Source organism: Sarcophilus harrisii, chromosome 5, assembly GCF_902635505.1.
Source record: "Sarcophilus harrisii chromosome 5, mSarHar1.11, whole genome shotgun sequence".
Classification (NCBI taxonomy): Eukaryota; Metazoa; Chordata; class Mammalia; order Dasyuromorphia; family Dasyuridae; genus Sarcophilus; species Sarcophilus harrisii.
In genome coordinates, this window is record NC_045430.1 from 184,508,559 (window position 1) to 184,525,219 (window position 16,661).

General features: G+C 34.8%; 1 protein-coding gene across 1 annotated transcript in view; it reads right to left on the reverse strand.

The window, feature by feature from the left end:
* MTPN (myotrophin) overlaps positions 1-16,362 on the reverse strand; it is a 51,385-nt gene extending 35,023 nt beyond the window's left edge. Inside the window, exon 1 of the mRNA XM_003771636.4 lies at positions 16,031-16,362. Coding sequence (XP_003771684.1) covers positions 16,031-16,102 — 72 coding nt within the window. The 5' untranslated portion in view covers positions 16,103-16,362. The remainder of the gene's footprint in view (positions 1-16,030) is intronic.
* Positions 16,363-16,661: the final 299 nt, after the last annotated feature.

A 16,661-nucleotide genomic window follows, 5' to 3' on the forward strand; every position in this document is an offset into this window, starting at 1 on the left:
GGAATTAAACTGCCACTTGTTTCAAGTAAGGGTAAAAAAAGGCAAGAAAAGTTCAGTGTTTAGAAAATGATCATCATTTATTTCATGTATACTTTAAGAAAAACATCCAAAACATCAAATTTTATTAGTGAATTTTATTTTCAGAAATTTTTATTATCAGAAAATTTATTAGTAATTACTGTTATCTATCAAGTACTGAAAAGAATACAAAAAAAAAAAAAAAAAACAAAACAAAAAACAAAACCCTGAGAATTGAAAGGGACTTTTGTAGTCATCTAGTTTAACTTATACATGAAAGTAATCATGAGATATGATATCATGTAGAATGAACAAAAATAGTTATCTATGTTGCATGAAGATTTTCAAAGAGATAGAAGGCATTTACTTTTCAAGTCAGATCAATTTACTTTTAAGCAATTTTAATCATTAGAAATTTTTTGCCTTAAAATTAAAATTTTTTATTTTTTAAATTTAGCCAAAATTTTACCCTTTACAACATCTACATATTACTCCTTGTTTGGCCCTCTGGGATCAAAGAGAACAAGTCTAATTTCACCTCCACATGACAAGCCTTTAAATACTTGAATAAACCCTATCACATCCCTCATCTTCTCTTATCCAGGGTAAACACTGTCATGAACTAAACTTCCCTTAGTTCAAATATTATATTACAGATCATCAAGTTAAATTTTTGTTAAAACAAGATTAATGAAGACTACCATGAAGACTAGACAGCTCAAATGTTCAGAAATGTGTTTCTTACTATGTTAAATCCACAGTAGACTAATATTAAAAATGGCATTACTATGTAACAGTTCTCCAATTACCCATTTGAAATAAAGTTTATATCATATATACTTGCAATGGCTTAAGAAAAGGTTTGATACTGTTATCAATCTTAGGAGAGGATCTGGCTGTAGTCTATTTAATTGGAGAAATGAATTACTAGTTTACCATTTATTACACTTGCTTTTATGAAGGATAAGCTATATTCCCTGTATGAAAACACTCTCACATTAACAAAACCATCTTTTCCTTCACAAAATATACAATTTATCATTAACAATCAATTCAGATTGTTATTAACTCATATGTGCTTTCAAAATAAAAGTGGCAGTGAGAGAATTCTGAAAAAATGGCAGAGTAGGTTCGTAAATTTCAAGCTCTTCAGATTTCCCCCACAAACAGAACAAATTTGTGCTTCAGAGTCAATATAGAATGGGGAAAAATCAAGAAGGGTTGGAGCAGAAAAGGGGTCCTCCTAGTACAATCCAAGAATATTCAATGACAGACCACAGACCTGGGATTAACCAGTGTGAAGTACAAATACCCCCTGGCTAGCTTCACAGAAACACCAAGCGAGAAAGCCTGGGGCTAGCTGGGTTTGGCTGGAGCCTTACCATGAACCACAGAAACTTTTGCTTGCCAGTCAGGGATCTCAGTTCTGGAAGACTGAGGGAATATAAGCTGATTAGAAACAGCCAGATCCAGATGTGCTACAAAGATGCCCCTTGGGCAAGAAGGAAAAAAGCCTGATGAGAGCAGAAGCAGTAGGGTAGGGATACTGCTGGCTGTGGGCACTTGCAGGAGGGCGATGCTTTTGATTTGGGGTTGGTTCCAGGTCAGAAGGGAGAGCTGAAGTGAAGCTAAAGACACCATCCAACTGATCTAAGATCAGGTGTTTATACTAATATTTCTCATTAAAAAAAAAAAAAAAAAAAAAAAAAAGAACTGGCAAAGAAAGAACCCAACCGTAGAAACTTAGTACGGAATAGGGAAGACCAGAGTTCATCTTCAGAGGAGGATACTGAAGTTTAAAAATCAAATGAGAGACATTGAGGGAAAACCAAACAAATAAATAAAAAAAAAAAAAAACATCCAAGAAAAACAAGATTATTAAAAAAAAGTTAACCAACTCAAAAAGGAGATACAGACTCTCAAAGATGAAAATAATTATTTGAAAATTACAATTGGGCAAAGGGAAGCTAGGGAAGCTCTAAACAGAATATAAAGAATGAAATAGAACAGAATGTGAAACATCTTATAAGAAAAACAACAAAGCTGAAGAACAAGATCAAGAAGAGAAAATACAAGGATAACTGTGACTAAAACAAAAAAAACCTTGACTCAATGCAAGAAATAATCCAAGAAAACTGTTCTGGAATGACAGAAGATGAGAGGAAGGTAAGAGAAAAAAATCTACCAATCACTACCTCAAAGAGATCCTTTGTGGAAAACATCGGAATTTTATTTCAAAACCCCCAAATCAAAGAGAAAATTTTGTGAGAAATAAGAAAAACAATTCAAACACATTGGAGCTACAATTAGAATTGTATAGGACTTATCACAGCCACAATAAAAGATCATAGGTCCTGAAATCATTTATATTCTGGGAAACTAGGCTTGCAGTCAAAAATATCATATCCACCAAAATTATCCATAAGATTGAATGAAAATAAATGGACATTCAATGACCTTGCAAATTTTCAGGACTTTCAACAAAATCAAAAATTTAACATATAAGAGCCAATATCAAAGATCAATTTCAAGGAACTTAACATGGACAGATTGATTATATTTTTTACATGGAAATATATACCATATGTTTAAGATTGACATTAGCAATTGGGTAACAAAAAAAAAAAGACTGGGACAAAATTGATCTGACTCTAAAAAGCAAAATCGTCTAAGAAAAGGCAAAAATGGTAATTATGTTATATAAATGAGATGCAGAGGAAGATCAGACACATAGGCATTACAGGAGGAAAGGAGAGTTTGTAGTTCTGAAAACCTACTCATATCAGGAATGGATTAAATAAGCAATACTACACTAGGGAGATATAGCACCCTCCAAAATTTATAAAGAAATAAGGGGAGAGATATGAGCAGAGGGAGAAGCAAGGGGTAAGGGAAGAAAAAAAGGGAGAGATTCATGGATGAGAAGTGGTTAAGTAATAGCAAGGCAAGTTAAGGATTGAAATAAATGCATTAGTTAGCAGGCATAGGAAAGATGAGATATACACAAATATTACAACAAGGATCAGGAGAAGAATTTATTAGGAAAAAAAGTATGGTTGATAATCATTGATTTTAGGTAAAGGCCAACTTAAAGATTTAATTAAGGGAGAAATCTACATTATGTCAGATATACTAACATTGTTTTAGGTGCATGGTAACTCTGTGTATGCGTGTATGTCGATCTAGTTTGTGTGTGTATAGAGATATGCTTATGTGGGTATGAATGTGTGTTATGTATATATAATACATATGGGATGGGACAGGTATATGTATGCATATGTACACACACATATACACATAGGCATATATCTAAATATAATCTGTGCTTAATTATAACCTGCTTGGGGAAGGTAGAGGGGATGAAAGCAAAAAAAAAAAAAAAAAAAAATAAGTAAAAGAAATGTACAGCAGAGAACAAAAGAACAATCCAAAAGGAAGAAAAGAAAAGGACATTCAAGAATATAATTTCTTCTACTATTATGTATCTTTTCTTAAACTGGTAATTTGTTATATATTTTGACTCCTTCCTGATGTTCTGCTGGGCACATGACAAAGTTCTGTTCTGTTTTATTCTATTTTCCTTTTCTGTTTTTTTTTTTTAATAGAAAGTTAAAAAAAAAAAAGTGCCATGTTTAACCTGTATTGGATTGTTTGCTGTTTTGGGGAGGGGGGAATAAGGGAGAAAAATGTGGAACACAAGATTTTACAAAGGTGAATGTTGAAAACTATCTTTGCACGTATTTGGAAAAATAGAATACTATTATGGGGAAAAAAAAAAAAACCCTAATCCCCCCTCCCCCCAAAAAAACCCAAAGTAAAAGTGCCAAAGCAATTCTATTCAAAATATTTTCAAAACTAAAAGATAGAAAATGTATAACAATTTACCACATTTTTATTCAGTAAAGCCTTAGGTTTCCACTTTTCCCTTAATGTTTTATCTGCACAAAATATTTTCATTTAATCTAATTAGGTTGCCTAACGCAGTTTGTCAAAATCTACACTTGTTTCGTTTAACTGTTTAAAGCTATAGAATTTATCTAATCCAAAGTGGAACTACTAGGCTTGCTAACGATGAATTTTGTTTTTGGTATTCAGTAATATTTAGAAGGGAAATTTTAATTTGGTTTGCAATCTGTTATTCCTTGACATTACTCTTAAAAAGGAATGAGAGATAGTAGAGAATTCTCCCCTCAAATGAACAAACATGAAACAAAATGAAAAACCTATTTATTGTCATGAATGCCTTTCAAAAAAAATACGGTATTTTCAATTTGGGATTAAAAAAATTTTGATTGACTTCAAATATAATTTCATATTATCAGGAAATATGAAAAACCATCATCCTTATAATAGTATAAATAGTTCTAAAGTATAATTTTGTAAATTATCTTCCAAATATAGATCATTAACTACAAAGATGGACCCAACATTATCAAGATAAGTGATTTATTCAAAATTAAGGGTTTGACTAATTAGGCATTCTTAACCTAGAGTCTATGAACTTGTGTTTTTTAATATTTTGATAACTTTCAATATAATTGGTTCCCTTTGAAATCTTATTTCATACATACAAAAAAAAAAAAAAAAATTCTGAAAAGAATACCCAAAGACTTTTTACTAGATTGTGAAAAGCTCCACGATGCAAAAATAATTTATAAATTTCTTACAAAGAGATCTCTTTGAGGCATTCCCTGATTATACTTCCCCCTCTCTGAACTTTTATGAAGCTTCATTGTGACTTCTGTGACACACACAAAGTGTATAATACTGCTCTGTATTATTATTTGTGTACATGCCATCTCTCTTTAAACTACAAGATGATAATTTTCAAAGTCTGGAAGGAAAATTTGGTGACAATAGAGAAAAACAACTTTTCTGAAGGAAAAAAATAGAGCTAGCATAATAAAACTTCAGCTATCCATAGCTTTTGGGATACAGGTAAGTTTGAATAACTACTTAACTCTTTTAAATAATAAATTAATGGAAGAAAATGGTTAAGTCTACTAGGAGTAAAATTCCACGTAGAAATGTTTCTAAAATGTAGTAATATATCCAAATCTTAAATATAGTATGCAGAATTTGACACTTTAAATGGTTTTTTATTTTTCTAGTATGTGCAAAGATAATTTTCAATATTCACCTTTGTAAAATCTTGTATTCCAAATTTTTCTCCCTTCCTCCACTTCCCCTAAACAGCAAGTAATCCAATATAGATTAAAAATGTGCAATTCTTGTAAACATTGAAGGGATTCAAGGCAATTCCAATAGGTTTGTCTTGAATCCCTTCAATATTGAAAAGAGGCAAGTCCATCACTGCTGATCATCACATAATCATCTTGTTGCTGTGTAAAATGCTGGGGCAAGCTAAGTGGCACAGTGGACACAGCACTGGTCTGAAAGTCAGGAGGACCTGAGTTCAAACGTTGTCTCAGATATGTTCTGGTTTATGTGATCCTAGGAAAGTCACTAAACCTGTCTCCAAAAGTAAAAATTTTAAAGAAGATGCTTAGTCAAATTAAACATTTACCAAATGCCTATAAAGTTTAAGGTTCGAGTACTATTCAATGATGTTTTCAGGATCTATTAAGGTGTATAGTTTTGTTTTGCTCATGTTAAATTCCAAGAATTTCATTCTTTGAGCTCGTGTCTTCCTTTGCAACTTTGCTATCTCTTTTTTCTTATCACTTTTTAGTGTTGTCAGTATTTCTAACTATAGCCAAATGCCTTTTTAGATTCTACTTTTCTGCTTCTAATCTGTCAATTTGGAAATTAGATGGTCAAACTTCTTAGAATTAAGTAGAAAGTAATTTCTAACTTAGGATCTGAAGCACTTTCCTATGAGTAAAATGAATGAATTTTAGTGCAAAAATACTTTGTGATATTTTGGCTACACAAAGGCTGTATATTGGATGGGCTAATTTGCTGGATAGCTGAATTCCAGATAAATGAGTCACTGCTAGATTTGTGTGAATGAAATGAATAAGCAGTTTAAGTCCCTCATGAAAAAGTATTCAAAGGCCTCATTCTTGTTCATGGAATTGTTCAAAAGGCTAAAGCAAACAAAGAGGCTATTTTCAGATATAATACTTATTACAATATGTCTTGTGACCGTCAAATAACTATTAAGGCTCATTAATTCTATCACAATAAGATTGTCTAGAATATCTAAACATCCTTTCACTGCTGAGAGCAGGTTTCAAACATAGGAAGCATTTTCCAAAATATTTCATCATTACAGTGCCCAAAATAATTCTTAATGAATAAAAAGCAAAAATATGTTATCTAGATGCTGAAAGAAATTAAAAGATTTATATTTTTGTTGGCATGGCTACTGGCTAGGGCAGGCTGGATCCTCTTTGTGCTATTTTTCTGCTTTAGAAATGAAGAGAAAATGCCCAAAAAACTACTTCTTTTCACACTTTAAGCCCTTAATACAGGTCATGCAATCTGTATGAATAAAAGGAGGATGGTTCAGGGAACATAACTCTTCTGTGTCAGTTTCTAACTTTTTGTTCATCAGAGATAAGAAAGGTATTCCATGAAAGTCTAATCTATTTACAAATAATCCAGAATTATCTGTACAAACAAAACAAGGAAATTTCAATGAGTATTACTGTGAATCCTAGTTATCTAAAATTTAGAGAAAAATGTCAATAAAGTTCACCATTCACTTGTTATGCAATTAGCAGTCCAAATTACCTAGGTCTTAGTTGTCATTGTACTTACTACTGGAGAATTATTAGGCTAGATCAGGGATGGGGAACCTTTCTTCTGTCAAGGGCCATTTGAATTAATTACAACATCATTTGTAGACTGGACAAAATTGGCAAGTTATAGTACTCAAGCGGTAGGAGATTGTTGTACCTAGCTTTCAGCTCATCATAGCCTGTGGTTGCATTAGCAAATGATTTCATGGACTTTAAACAACCCGCAGGCTTACAATTACATTCTGTGAATGAAGTGAATAAGGAGTTTAAGTCGCTTTTGAAAAAGTATTTAAAGATTTGGGCTAGATAGAAGAGTAAAAGTTTTAGATGGAATAGTTTATGAAATAGGAGAAAAGTTTATTTGCAATAGGTTGGATAAGATGATAAACTAGAAAAAGTTAGTTTTATTTACCCCTCCTAGGTTTTTCTTTTGGTGAGATGGAACAAGAAGAGATATTTCAGAAAAAGTCAGATGGTAGAAAGTCACTCGATTAGGAAGAACTAAATGGACAAACTCTAGCAGTTCTTAGATAAAAGTGGAAGGGATGAACAGGTCCCAAGAAGAAACAAAAGTTTGGGAATACTATTAACCACTCCCTTACCCCTTAAGTATTCTCCTCTTTTGGTTTGCTTTTCCTACTCATATGACAGCTTCTTCACTGAATCATCAACTACATGGGTATGACCCGAGGTTCTGCACTTTTGTCTTATTAGACTCTCTAGGTGGCCCTATACTCTATTGCAGCTGACTCTCAGATCTAGATAATCGGCCTAAGTTCCACTTTACCAACAACCTACTTGATTTCTCCAAATGATTGTCCCCTCAGGCTTCTTAAATTCAGTATGTTCAAAACAGAATTTATGAGCTTTCTTCCCAAACCTTCCTCTCTTCCTATTTCTTTGAAAGACACCAGGAAACTTTTAATTATCCAGGTTTACAATCCCAAAGTCATCCCTGCCCGACCCTTTGCCAGGTCTTCATCCTCCATGTTCAATCAGTGACCAAATTTTGATTATATTTCTATAATTTTTCTACATTCATAGTCACCACCATAGTGGAATGGGACTGAACAACAAGAGTATAGTCAAAGGCCTTTTCAAATCACTCATTATTAGATTATATATAATATATAATCACTGTTAACTACCAATCTATCAGACTCCAGAATCTTCTCTTTGTCCATAAAAATTGCTAAACTTGCTAAATTCTACTAAAACAAAAGATTGAGGTCCCTCCCTTATTCAGTCAGGATGCTCTAGTGGGTCACAACTATCTTTAGTATAAAATACAAATTCTTGTTTGATATTGAAAACCCTTTTACAAAAAAAAAAAAAAAAAAAAAAAAAAAAAAAAAAAAAAAAAAACCCTTTTACAATCTGTCTTCAGGCTTATTGTATAATATTTTCCTTCATGTTTTCTATGTTCCTGCTAAACTGTTGTATACATATTCTATCTCTTGGCTCTGTTTATGTGTGCCTTTGCATACAGGCCGTTTTTTTGTTTGATTTTTAGAACTTAGTTTCTCTTAAGGCTCAGCTCAAGAGTTTTCATATACAAAAGTCTATCCTGATCTTTTTGGTTACTTTTTGGTTCTATTCTCTTGAAATTACTTTGAATATATTGTATTAATTTATTTTGCTCACATTACTTTTTTTGTCAAACAGGGCCGAGAAAACTTGTTTTTATCTTTGAATCCTCAAAATCTACATAGTGCCTTACTAAATCAATGAAAGATAAAATACAAAGCAGTCCCAGTTTGAAATTCAACAGTATATCTGTTAAGTACAGCATATCTATGCTGTGTAATATCACATTTAGGAATGGGGCAAACCTGTCAGCCTATACCTTCTGGAATACTTGAGTGTAGTGTTCAATGAGAGAAATAAGGAAATGATGTTTCTAAGGTCCTATATTTTTGAATCTAGATCTTTAGAGAGCCCTCAAATTTCAAGTTTTCACTCAGCAGAAGGAAACATTAAATAAAGCAGGCTGAGGACTGAAAATACTCCCTTCTCAAATCTCAGGCCTTATCTATAGGTAAACTGGCTATGGTGGAGTGAGGTTGGGGAACGATTTCCCTTTCCTCTAAACATTTCCCTTATATTGTCTCATTTCTGTTAAACAAGAATACTTTCCTAGGCGGATTAAAGGAGATACTAAGAATTATTCACGCCTTTGGGGATGATGGTGTGAGGGCATGAAATAGGTCATTTTAATTTATATCACAAATGTTGAGCTCCAGACCTGAAACTCCAATTGCCTATTGAATAGTTTTTCCTATATGTCCCAGTTACACTTTAAAAATCACCCTTCCCTTATGTCTTTAGGCACTAATTTTACCTATAGCAATATATGCAGTCTCCCATGCTCGTAATCTTAGTTATTTCCCTCTAATCTTAGTTATTTCCCTCTACATAATGTTCACTGTCACGTTTCACATCTAATCAATTAGAAGGTACTATAGATTCTACCTTTACAACATTATTTTTATCCACTGTCTCCTGGCTTTTCTTTTTATCCCCCTGCCTTCAACCAGTCCAGACTTTAATTTATCACCTGCCTGGATTTATGTAGTAGAACCAATTATCAACTAGACCTTCAACTCTCTTCAGTGCTTCACATAGTTAACAGAACATTTTTTCTTATGCATAGATCTAGTTATGTTATATGCTTTCAAAACCATGAATCTCAAAAAAAGATTAAAAACTCTTTTGTCTGGCATTCAAGGCCCTCACTCTGGCATTGTCTTAAATTTTGACTTTTTCAACATTTTCTTAAATTTATTTCCTATATACTTTATGTTCTAGTCACAGTGGACTACTTCTTGCCCCTAAACACTATAGTTTTATTTTGCTTAAATTGTTTCCTTTTTAAAGAATATTCTATTTCCCATTGTTTCTTGGATTCTCAAATATCCTTCAAAGTCCAGATGAAATGCCATCTCTTTTTCCTCTTTCTGTATTATACCACAATCAGTTCATCTTTTCCCTTTAAGCTTTATAGTACTTTGCTTCACTACTGTTAATATAGTTGTAAAAGACTGTGCTAGATGTTGGTGTCAGCAAGTCACAATTTCACTGAGCCTTAATTTCTTAATCCATAAAAAGTTACTTGAACTATTTCATAGGGATGGTGAAGAAGAGTTCAATAAACCTTAAAGTAAGACCTTTATCTTTTTTAAACTCTGATTTCTGCACATAATAGGCACTTAAGTGATTTGCTTTCATTCAAATATCTAGCATTGAGTTGAGGGACTAAGACATCTAAAAGAAGGCATTAGAACTAATACTAAAGTATGGAACACTTCACTGGAGAATCACTACTATAATGGGCATATAAGGACATTTATGGGTCAGAGAAAGTAGCTTTGGATTGTTAGGACGTTGAATGATAGCACAGTACTTTTGGAATGAAGAGGACCATATTAAAAAGGAAATAGAGAAATAGAGATAGAAACCTATCTTTTATCTTGATACTCTTTTCATTTGTTTTCAGGCACTAAATCACACAAATTCGTTATTTAAGAAATGCTCAGTTTCCCAGTTCCAAAAGAAGCTGCCACAGAAGGCAACCTGGTTCTAGCAATGGTACAAATTGTGCAATAAACATAAGTATGTGATGATAATAAGTGTGTGGCACACCTATGTATGAATCAGTTTAGAAGTTAACAATGGCTTTGAATTGATTCCAAGATCAATCATTTCTCTTTTAAGACAAAAATCTATTTCATTGTCACAGATTAAATACACCACTGGCCCTGATCAGACACTCTGAAAATTCATGTTGACTGTTAAAAGGACAAAATGAATTGAATGAAAGTATGGATCAATACAACCTATCCCTCCAACTCAAATTATATATTCGAATAATGGTAGATTATTTTCATATTAAAGGAAGAAAGTATTTATTACTGTATAATATTCTAAGCTTGAGGCTTGTGCAAGGGCAACAAACAAACATTTGGTTAGGTATTACTTATAATGTATTGTGAAGACCGCGTATTTTAAAATCAGCCGGAGTCAGGAATTCAGGTTAGGGGAAAATCATCAGTCTTTATTCTCAGTGAAAAAAGATTGGAGGTGTGAGAGAATGGGCAACAGCAATGTGTGCAGCCGAGTCAAGAAGCTAGCTAGAGCAGCAGCCACAGGACCAGCAGCTAGGAGTATGAACCCAAGGTCAATCTCTCTTAGCTTCTCTTCCTGTCTCTCCACCCACCAAAATCGTCATTTCCTATACAACACATCAGGACTTGCACAGAGAGTGGGCAGGGACCATTCTTTATCCAATCATGTATATTAATAGAGTATAGCTCAATTACTATTTAGCCTCATGTACTTGGGACCTCAGTGCATCAACTCAAACCTCAGCCCATTACAATGTATGGCCACCCTAGATCCTATTTCACAAATATTGTTAATTTATCAAGCAAGCATGTACAAGACCCTGAAGCAGCTTGTGCCTTCCCAAGTTTTAACACAAGGTTGCCACAACAGAGATGATTTCATTAAAACCAATCTACTGTATAGTTATGAAACTCCATGGTACTGTTTGGCCCAGTGCCCATTTATGATGTTATTCTTATGGAACTACCTCTTGTAACAATGGCTAAACTAAAGTTTCCCAAAACCAATCAACATTAGGTAAGTTATACTAATAAGAGCTAAACTTTCTTATGAAAATTTACATTAGTAAATATTTTATATCTAATTAAAGCACTTACTAATATAGCAGCACGATCTAATAATTTGACTGATTACTATTATTATGGATTACTGCTATAGAGAAAATAAAGTAACACTGATATTCTCCAAAACAAGAAAAGTATGACATTTTAATTTCAAGGCAAGGTAAGTTCTTGAATGTGATCGATACAAAGCAGATAGAATTTTAATCTGTTTCAACCTAGATACTGTTTAGGAAACAACATCAAAGTAAATCAAAAAGTTTTCAAATTTCTAAAGAAAACAGTCAATTCTTGGTCAAGTTTTTTTTCTTTCTCAGGCTCAAGTGATCCTATTTTCTCTCACACAATTGTTGCCTTTTTAAACCTGAGGCCTTATTAAAATGTAGAGGATAAGCACAGTCAGAATGGGGGATGGAGAGGGAAAGGAAACCACAGAGAAAGGGAAGTTAGAGACCTGATGTATAGTATTTCACAGAAAGTGAAATAGAAGTACATGTAAACAACACAGTGTACGTATCAGGCCTGTTGCAGACATGGACTTATTTGTCCTGCTATTTCAATAGTACTCATCTTTAGTGAACTTTCCAAACCTGGCAAAGGTTTTATGCTCTATGCACAGTAAGTATTTAAGTGATGCTACTGTCAATCAAACAACTTTAAAACCTAGTTAAGGTATAATGAGAGGTATCTCCTCCAAGTAGTTTTCCTGGATTAGGCCCAATAGTACCTTGATACTTGTACTTCTCATCTTTTCAGTACTTGCGCACTGTTTTCAATGCAACAATGCCTTACTTTTTTTTTTTTTAGACCTGTTAACTGGTATAACTTAACTTTAAAATTTGGATAGAAATCTCTAAAATCTATACTATTGTCTTTTGAGTAAAATGTACATAACATTATGTTCTATGATCATCATGAAGATCAATTGTTTTGTTAACAATGAGGTATAACAAAATGAGAAATTATAAGAAAAATTAGGCTTTTAAAGCTATATCTTAAATGTCCTTTGTGGTTATTAAGTTGACAGGATTATTTATTCCATACATCAAACAGCCTTTTTTGTTATCTTTCTATCATGATACACGGTTTTTAAGCTCATGCCTACCTCAGTCCTCATTGACCCTTTTAACTTGCTATTATTTAGAACATGGTAAAGTAATGTATAAAATAAATATAAATGTGTGTGTGTGTGTGTGTGTGTGTGTATGTATGTATTTACTTGAGGCAATTGGGGTTAAGTGACTTGCCCAGGGTCATACAGGTAGGAAGTGTTAAGTGTCTGAAGCCAGATTTGAACTCAGGTCCTCCTGACTTGAAAGCTGGTGCTCTATTCACTGTACCACCTAGCTGCCCCATAAAGTAAATATTAATAAAAATAGTAGTTAGCATTTATATAATGTTTTAAAGTTTGCAAAGCACTTTTACAAGTAAAACATCATTTTACATATTTCCTTTAAAAAGTGTCAGTGATTTTCTTAGGGATTAATCTATTCAAACATTAGCATGTGAGATTAATGGATTTTATGAAGCGTATTATGGCTACATGAAAACAATAAAATTCTTAGTTCTGCTCTACATAACTGAGGCTACTACTGGTAAGGAACCTCTGATTAATTAAAGTATTGATTTACTACCATTTGTATGTGAACTTCTAAGTCTCTTAAAAGTATTTTATACATGTATAATGATATATCCTCAACCTACCAAATAGACAATATAATATCAGAAATAGTACATGGATTGGTGGGGGAGAAAAAAGTCAACAGTTAAGTGAGAAAAATAGTAATCAAGGGTCAGACTGGGAAATGGTTGCCCTCTAGGTACGGTGCCATATCTTCTGCTTCTTTTACATTCTTTATATGTAAAGTGTTTAGGGCACAGTGGGCACTCCACAATAAAAGTGCATGTTCAGAAGTTAAATGTTTGTTTTTTTTCAATTATGGACCTCTTTCTTCATTGGCATTACATTGATAGAGGTACAGACTAACTACTATTCTGCAACTTATAGCCTTAAGAGAGTTGCCTAGTATATTGAAAAGTTAAGTAACTTGTCTATGGTCATATAGCCCATATGTGTCAGAAGTAGAACTTGAATCCAGATCTTCCTGACTTGAGACTTGCTAACTCTATCCAGTATGACATTGCTTCCTTGAAATTAAACTACTTTAAAAATAGCTTTTAACAGTTTTTAAGTCGCACTTCAATAGTTAACTTGATATATATAAAGTTATTATTTTCCTCTGAATTACACTCAATCCATCCATGATGGGTTCCTACAGATCTGGAGATTCTCTTAGCTAACTTTTCATTGGCCCAGAAATGTATCCTGAACCACTGTTTTTTATCTTCTTCATAATTTCAATTTTGCTGAGAAGAAACCAGAAGCAGATTGAGGTAAGGCAAGAAGAAGAGACACAACTGATTGAGGGAAGCCACGTATTCCTAAATACAAATTTAAAGAGGGAATGGTCAACTAAAAGGGTTGTCTTAGCATGTGATCAATGTCACAAGAACTTCAAAATAGGTACAGTAGAGGAGGAAGAATTTTTAATTAGTCTTCATATCTAATTATGACAGCCAAATTATCATGACACACACATATATTTTTTATGTAAAAAATCTTAAACATATACATGAACAGTTTTGCCAGTGAATAAATAAACGAGAAAGGTAGGACTTCAATGGAAGACACTAAGAAAAGCTGAGAAAAAAAAGTGGTCAGCAAACACAAGCTTTTGACTACTTTCCATTGCTTAAGACAGAAGTCAAATCACACTTAGAAATTTAAGAAAGAGAAAGATTAAATGTTTTGCTTATAAGATATTATTATATCCGAACCTTTTAGGGCAAACTATCATTCCTTCTTATCTCCTATTTCTCCTCCCTGCTACATCAGAAGGATATAGAGTAATGAAAATGGATAGAATATTTCCCCCTACACAAATCAAGCAATTAAAACTGACATTTTAATTCATAAAAGAAACTTATTTGAACATAAAAGTATACTCAAGAAAAATATTTTATGTATTCAGACCTTTCGAAAATACTAACGGTGACTTTGGTTCTTATGGAGTATTCTAGCTTTAGATTTAGTTTGTGAAGTCAACTAGATGAAGTGGGGGAAAAATTTTGGATTTGGAACTCAAATGATATGAGATGGAATGGTTACTTTTCTAAAACTGTCTCAGTCATCTTGAATCAAATTTATTTACCCTTCCTGGGCCTCAGTTTTCATATCTATAAAATGAAGGGGTTGGACTGATTGACCACGGTCCTTTCCAATTCTAAATCTAACATTGTATTATTCATAGGACCATAATCCCAAGTCAGGGGCCTCAGAGTTTTAATCTAACCCCTTCAATATAATGACAGGGAATTATATATAATTGCTTATTATTCAACTCATATTGACCAATTTATGGAATCTGGCTTCAAAATGCTACTGGGGAGTAAGCACAACATAGTAATCACGATCTGCTGCAAATAACTGACAGAGTAGATAGCAAGGCCTAAATGATGCAGAGTGGAATATGACAGTGGAAAAAGTTATTAGCTGTCCACAAGATCTTAGGGAGTTTAAACATTCAGAAACACGAATTCTACTTGTTTGTTGCTTCCTAACAGGCAAAAGACAACGGTAAACAAATGTTCATTTTTCTTAGAAAAAGTCAACTCTTGGGCTCAACAGAGGAAGAAGAATTTATATGGGCCTTATGTAATGGCTTTCTTTAAAAGTTGTTTTTAGTGTTGGAGTTCTTTTAAACAACTAACGGAGGAGCAAAATTACATTGTCACATCTACAAAAACAGTAACTTGTTTGGTTAAAAAAAAACAACTGAGATGGTTAAATACTTCTCTTAGGGACAAGATAGATTCAATTTTTATACATGTGGCTTTGGTTGTAAATTGTTTTTCTCTTCACACCAACTATGACTGTTCAGGCATAGTACATTTTACTAGACAAGTATTTCGGACGCTATTTATGAGGCAAGCACGTATTTTGGATGCTATCAGTCAGAAGGCTGGCAAAAGCCTGCTAAGATATTTTACACACAAGTCAGCTAACAATCTGACCACTTGAAGTAAAAGTCTATTTGTGTTGTGGCAGGGGAGAGGAAAAGAGCCACACCCAAAATTAAGGCTCCTTAAAACGATATATTCGTTTCAGAATTATGCGATTTTAAAAACTACCATTTTCTGTGAATACGTTCAAGCTGTGTCAGGCTCGACGTTTTTAAAGAAAGCTACACCGGTTGGTACCACTTGGGCGACTTTATTCTCACTATCAGTGGGTTGTTTCCACACAGATCTCATAGCAATCACAGAGGTCTTAAGAAATGCCGGGACCACGGCCTAAGCCGAGGAGCTTCTCCCGGAGGTGCAGATGTGACTAAGCCGCCTTGCCGAGTCGGGGCGGCTGAGCGGGGTCACATTTCGGGGGAGTCCACTCGGCTGACTGAGAAGAGGGTCATTTTGACTGACTGACTGACTGACTGACTGACGCGAGGGGGAGGGAACGAGAGCTCGCCCTCGTGCCTCGGGGTGACCCTCCCCGCGGCGGAGAAGCCTTCCCCGGCCCGTCCCCGGGGGTTCGCCCCCACCCCCCCGGCCCACGCTTACCTTGGCTACATAATCTTTCACCTCATCCAGGTCTCCATTTTTCAGAGCCCACATGAACTCCTTGTCGCACATCACTGCGGCGGGGCCGGCCGGAGGGAGAGGGGGAGAGAAGGCGGCGAGGAGCGAGGGCGGCGGCGGCGGGAAAGCCCGGACGGAAGGCGGCCCAGGAGGCTTGCTGGCTAGGAGGATCGGACGCAGCAACCACGGGCGCCGGGAGGAGGAAAGTTCTCTGAGAGACGGGGGCCGCGCCAAACGGAGTCCGCCTGGAAAGGGAGAAGCTTCTTCCACTTCCGGTTCACGCTCCACCCTACTCCCCAATGACCCGCCCCCGGCTTCCTCTTCCCCTTCTACCCTGCGGCGCCCGGATCAAAGCCCCGCCCTTGACACCCGCGAGAACACGGGGCTGGGAAGGGGCGGGGTTTTGTGAGTGACTGACTGGCCTCCTTGCACAGGCGCGTTTAAATCAGGGGGCTAGTGGAATGATTTGAACTTTAGAGGAGGCAATAGTGGGGATGACTGAGAAGACCATTAATTGTAGAAGACTAGGTGCTCCAATCAGTTAGGCGTTTATTAAGCCTCTAGTATGTTCCAGTCACTGGGGAGATGATGTCCAACTAGGGGAAATAACACC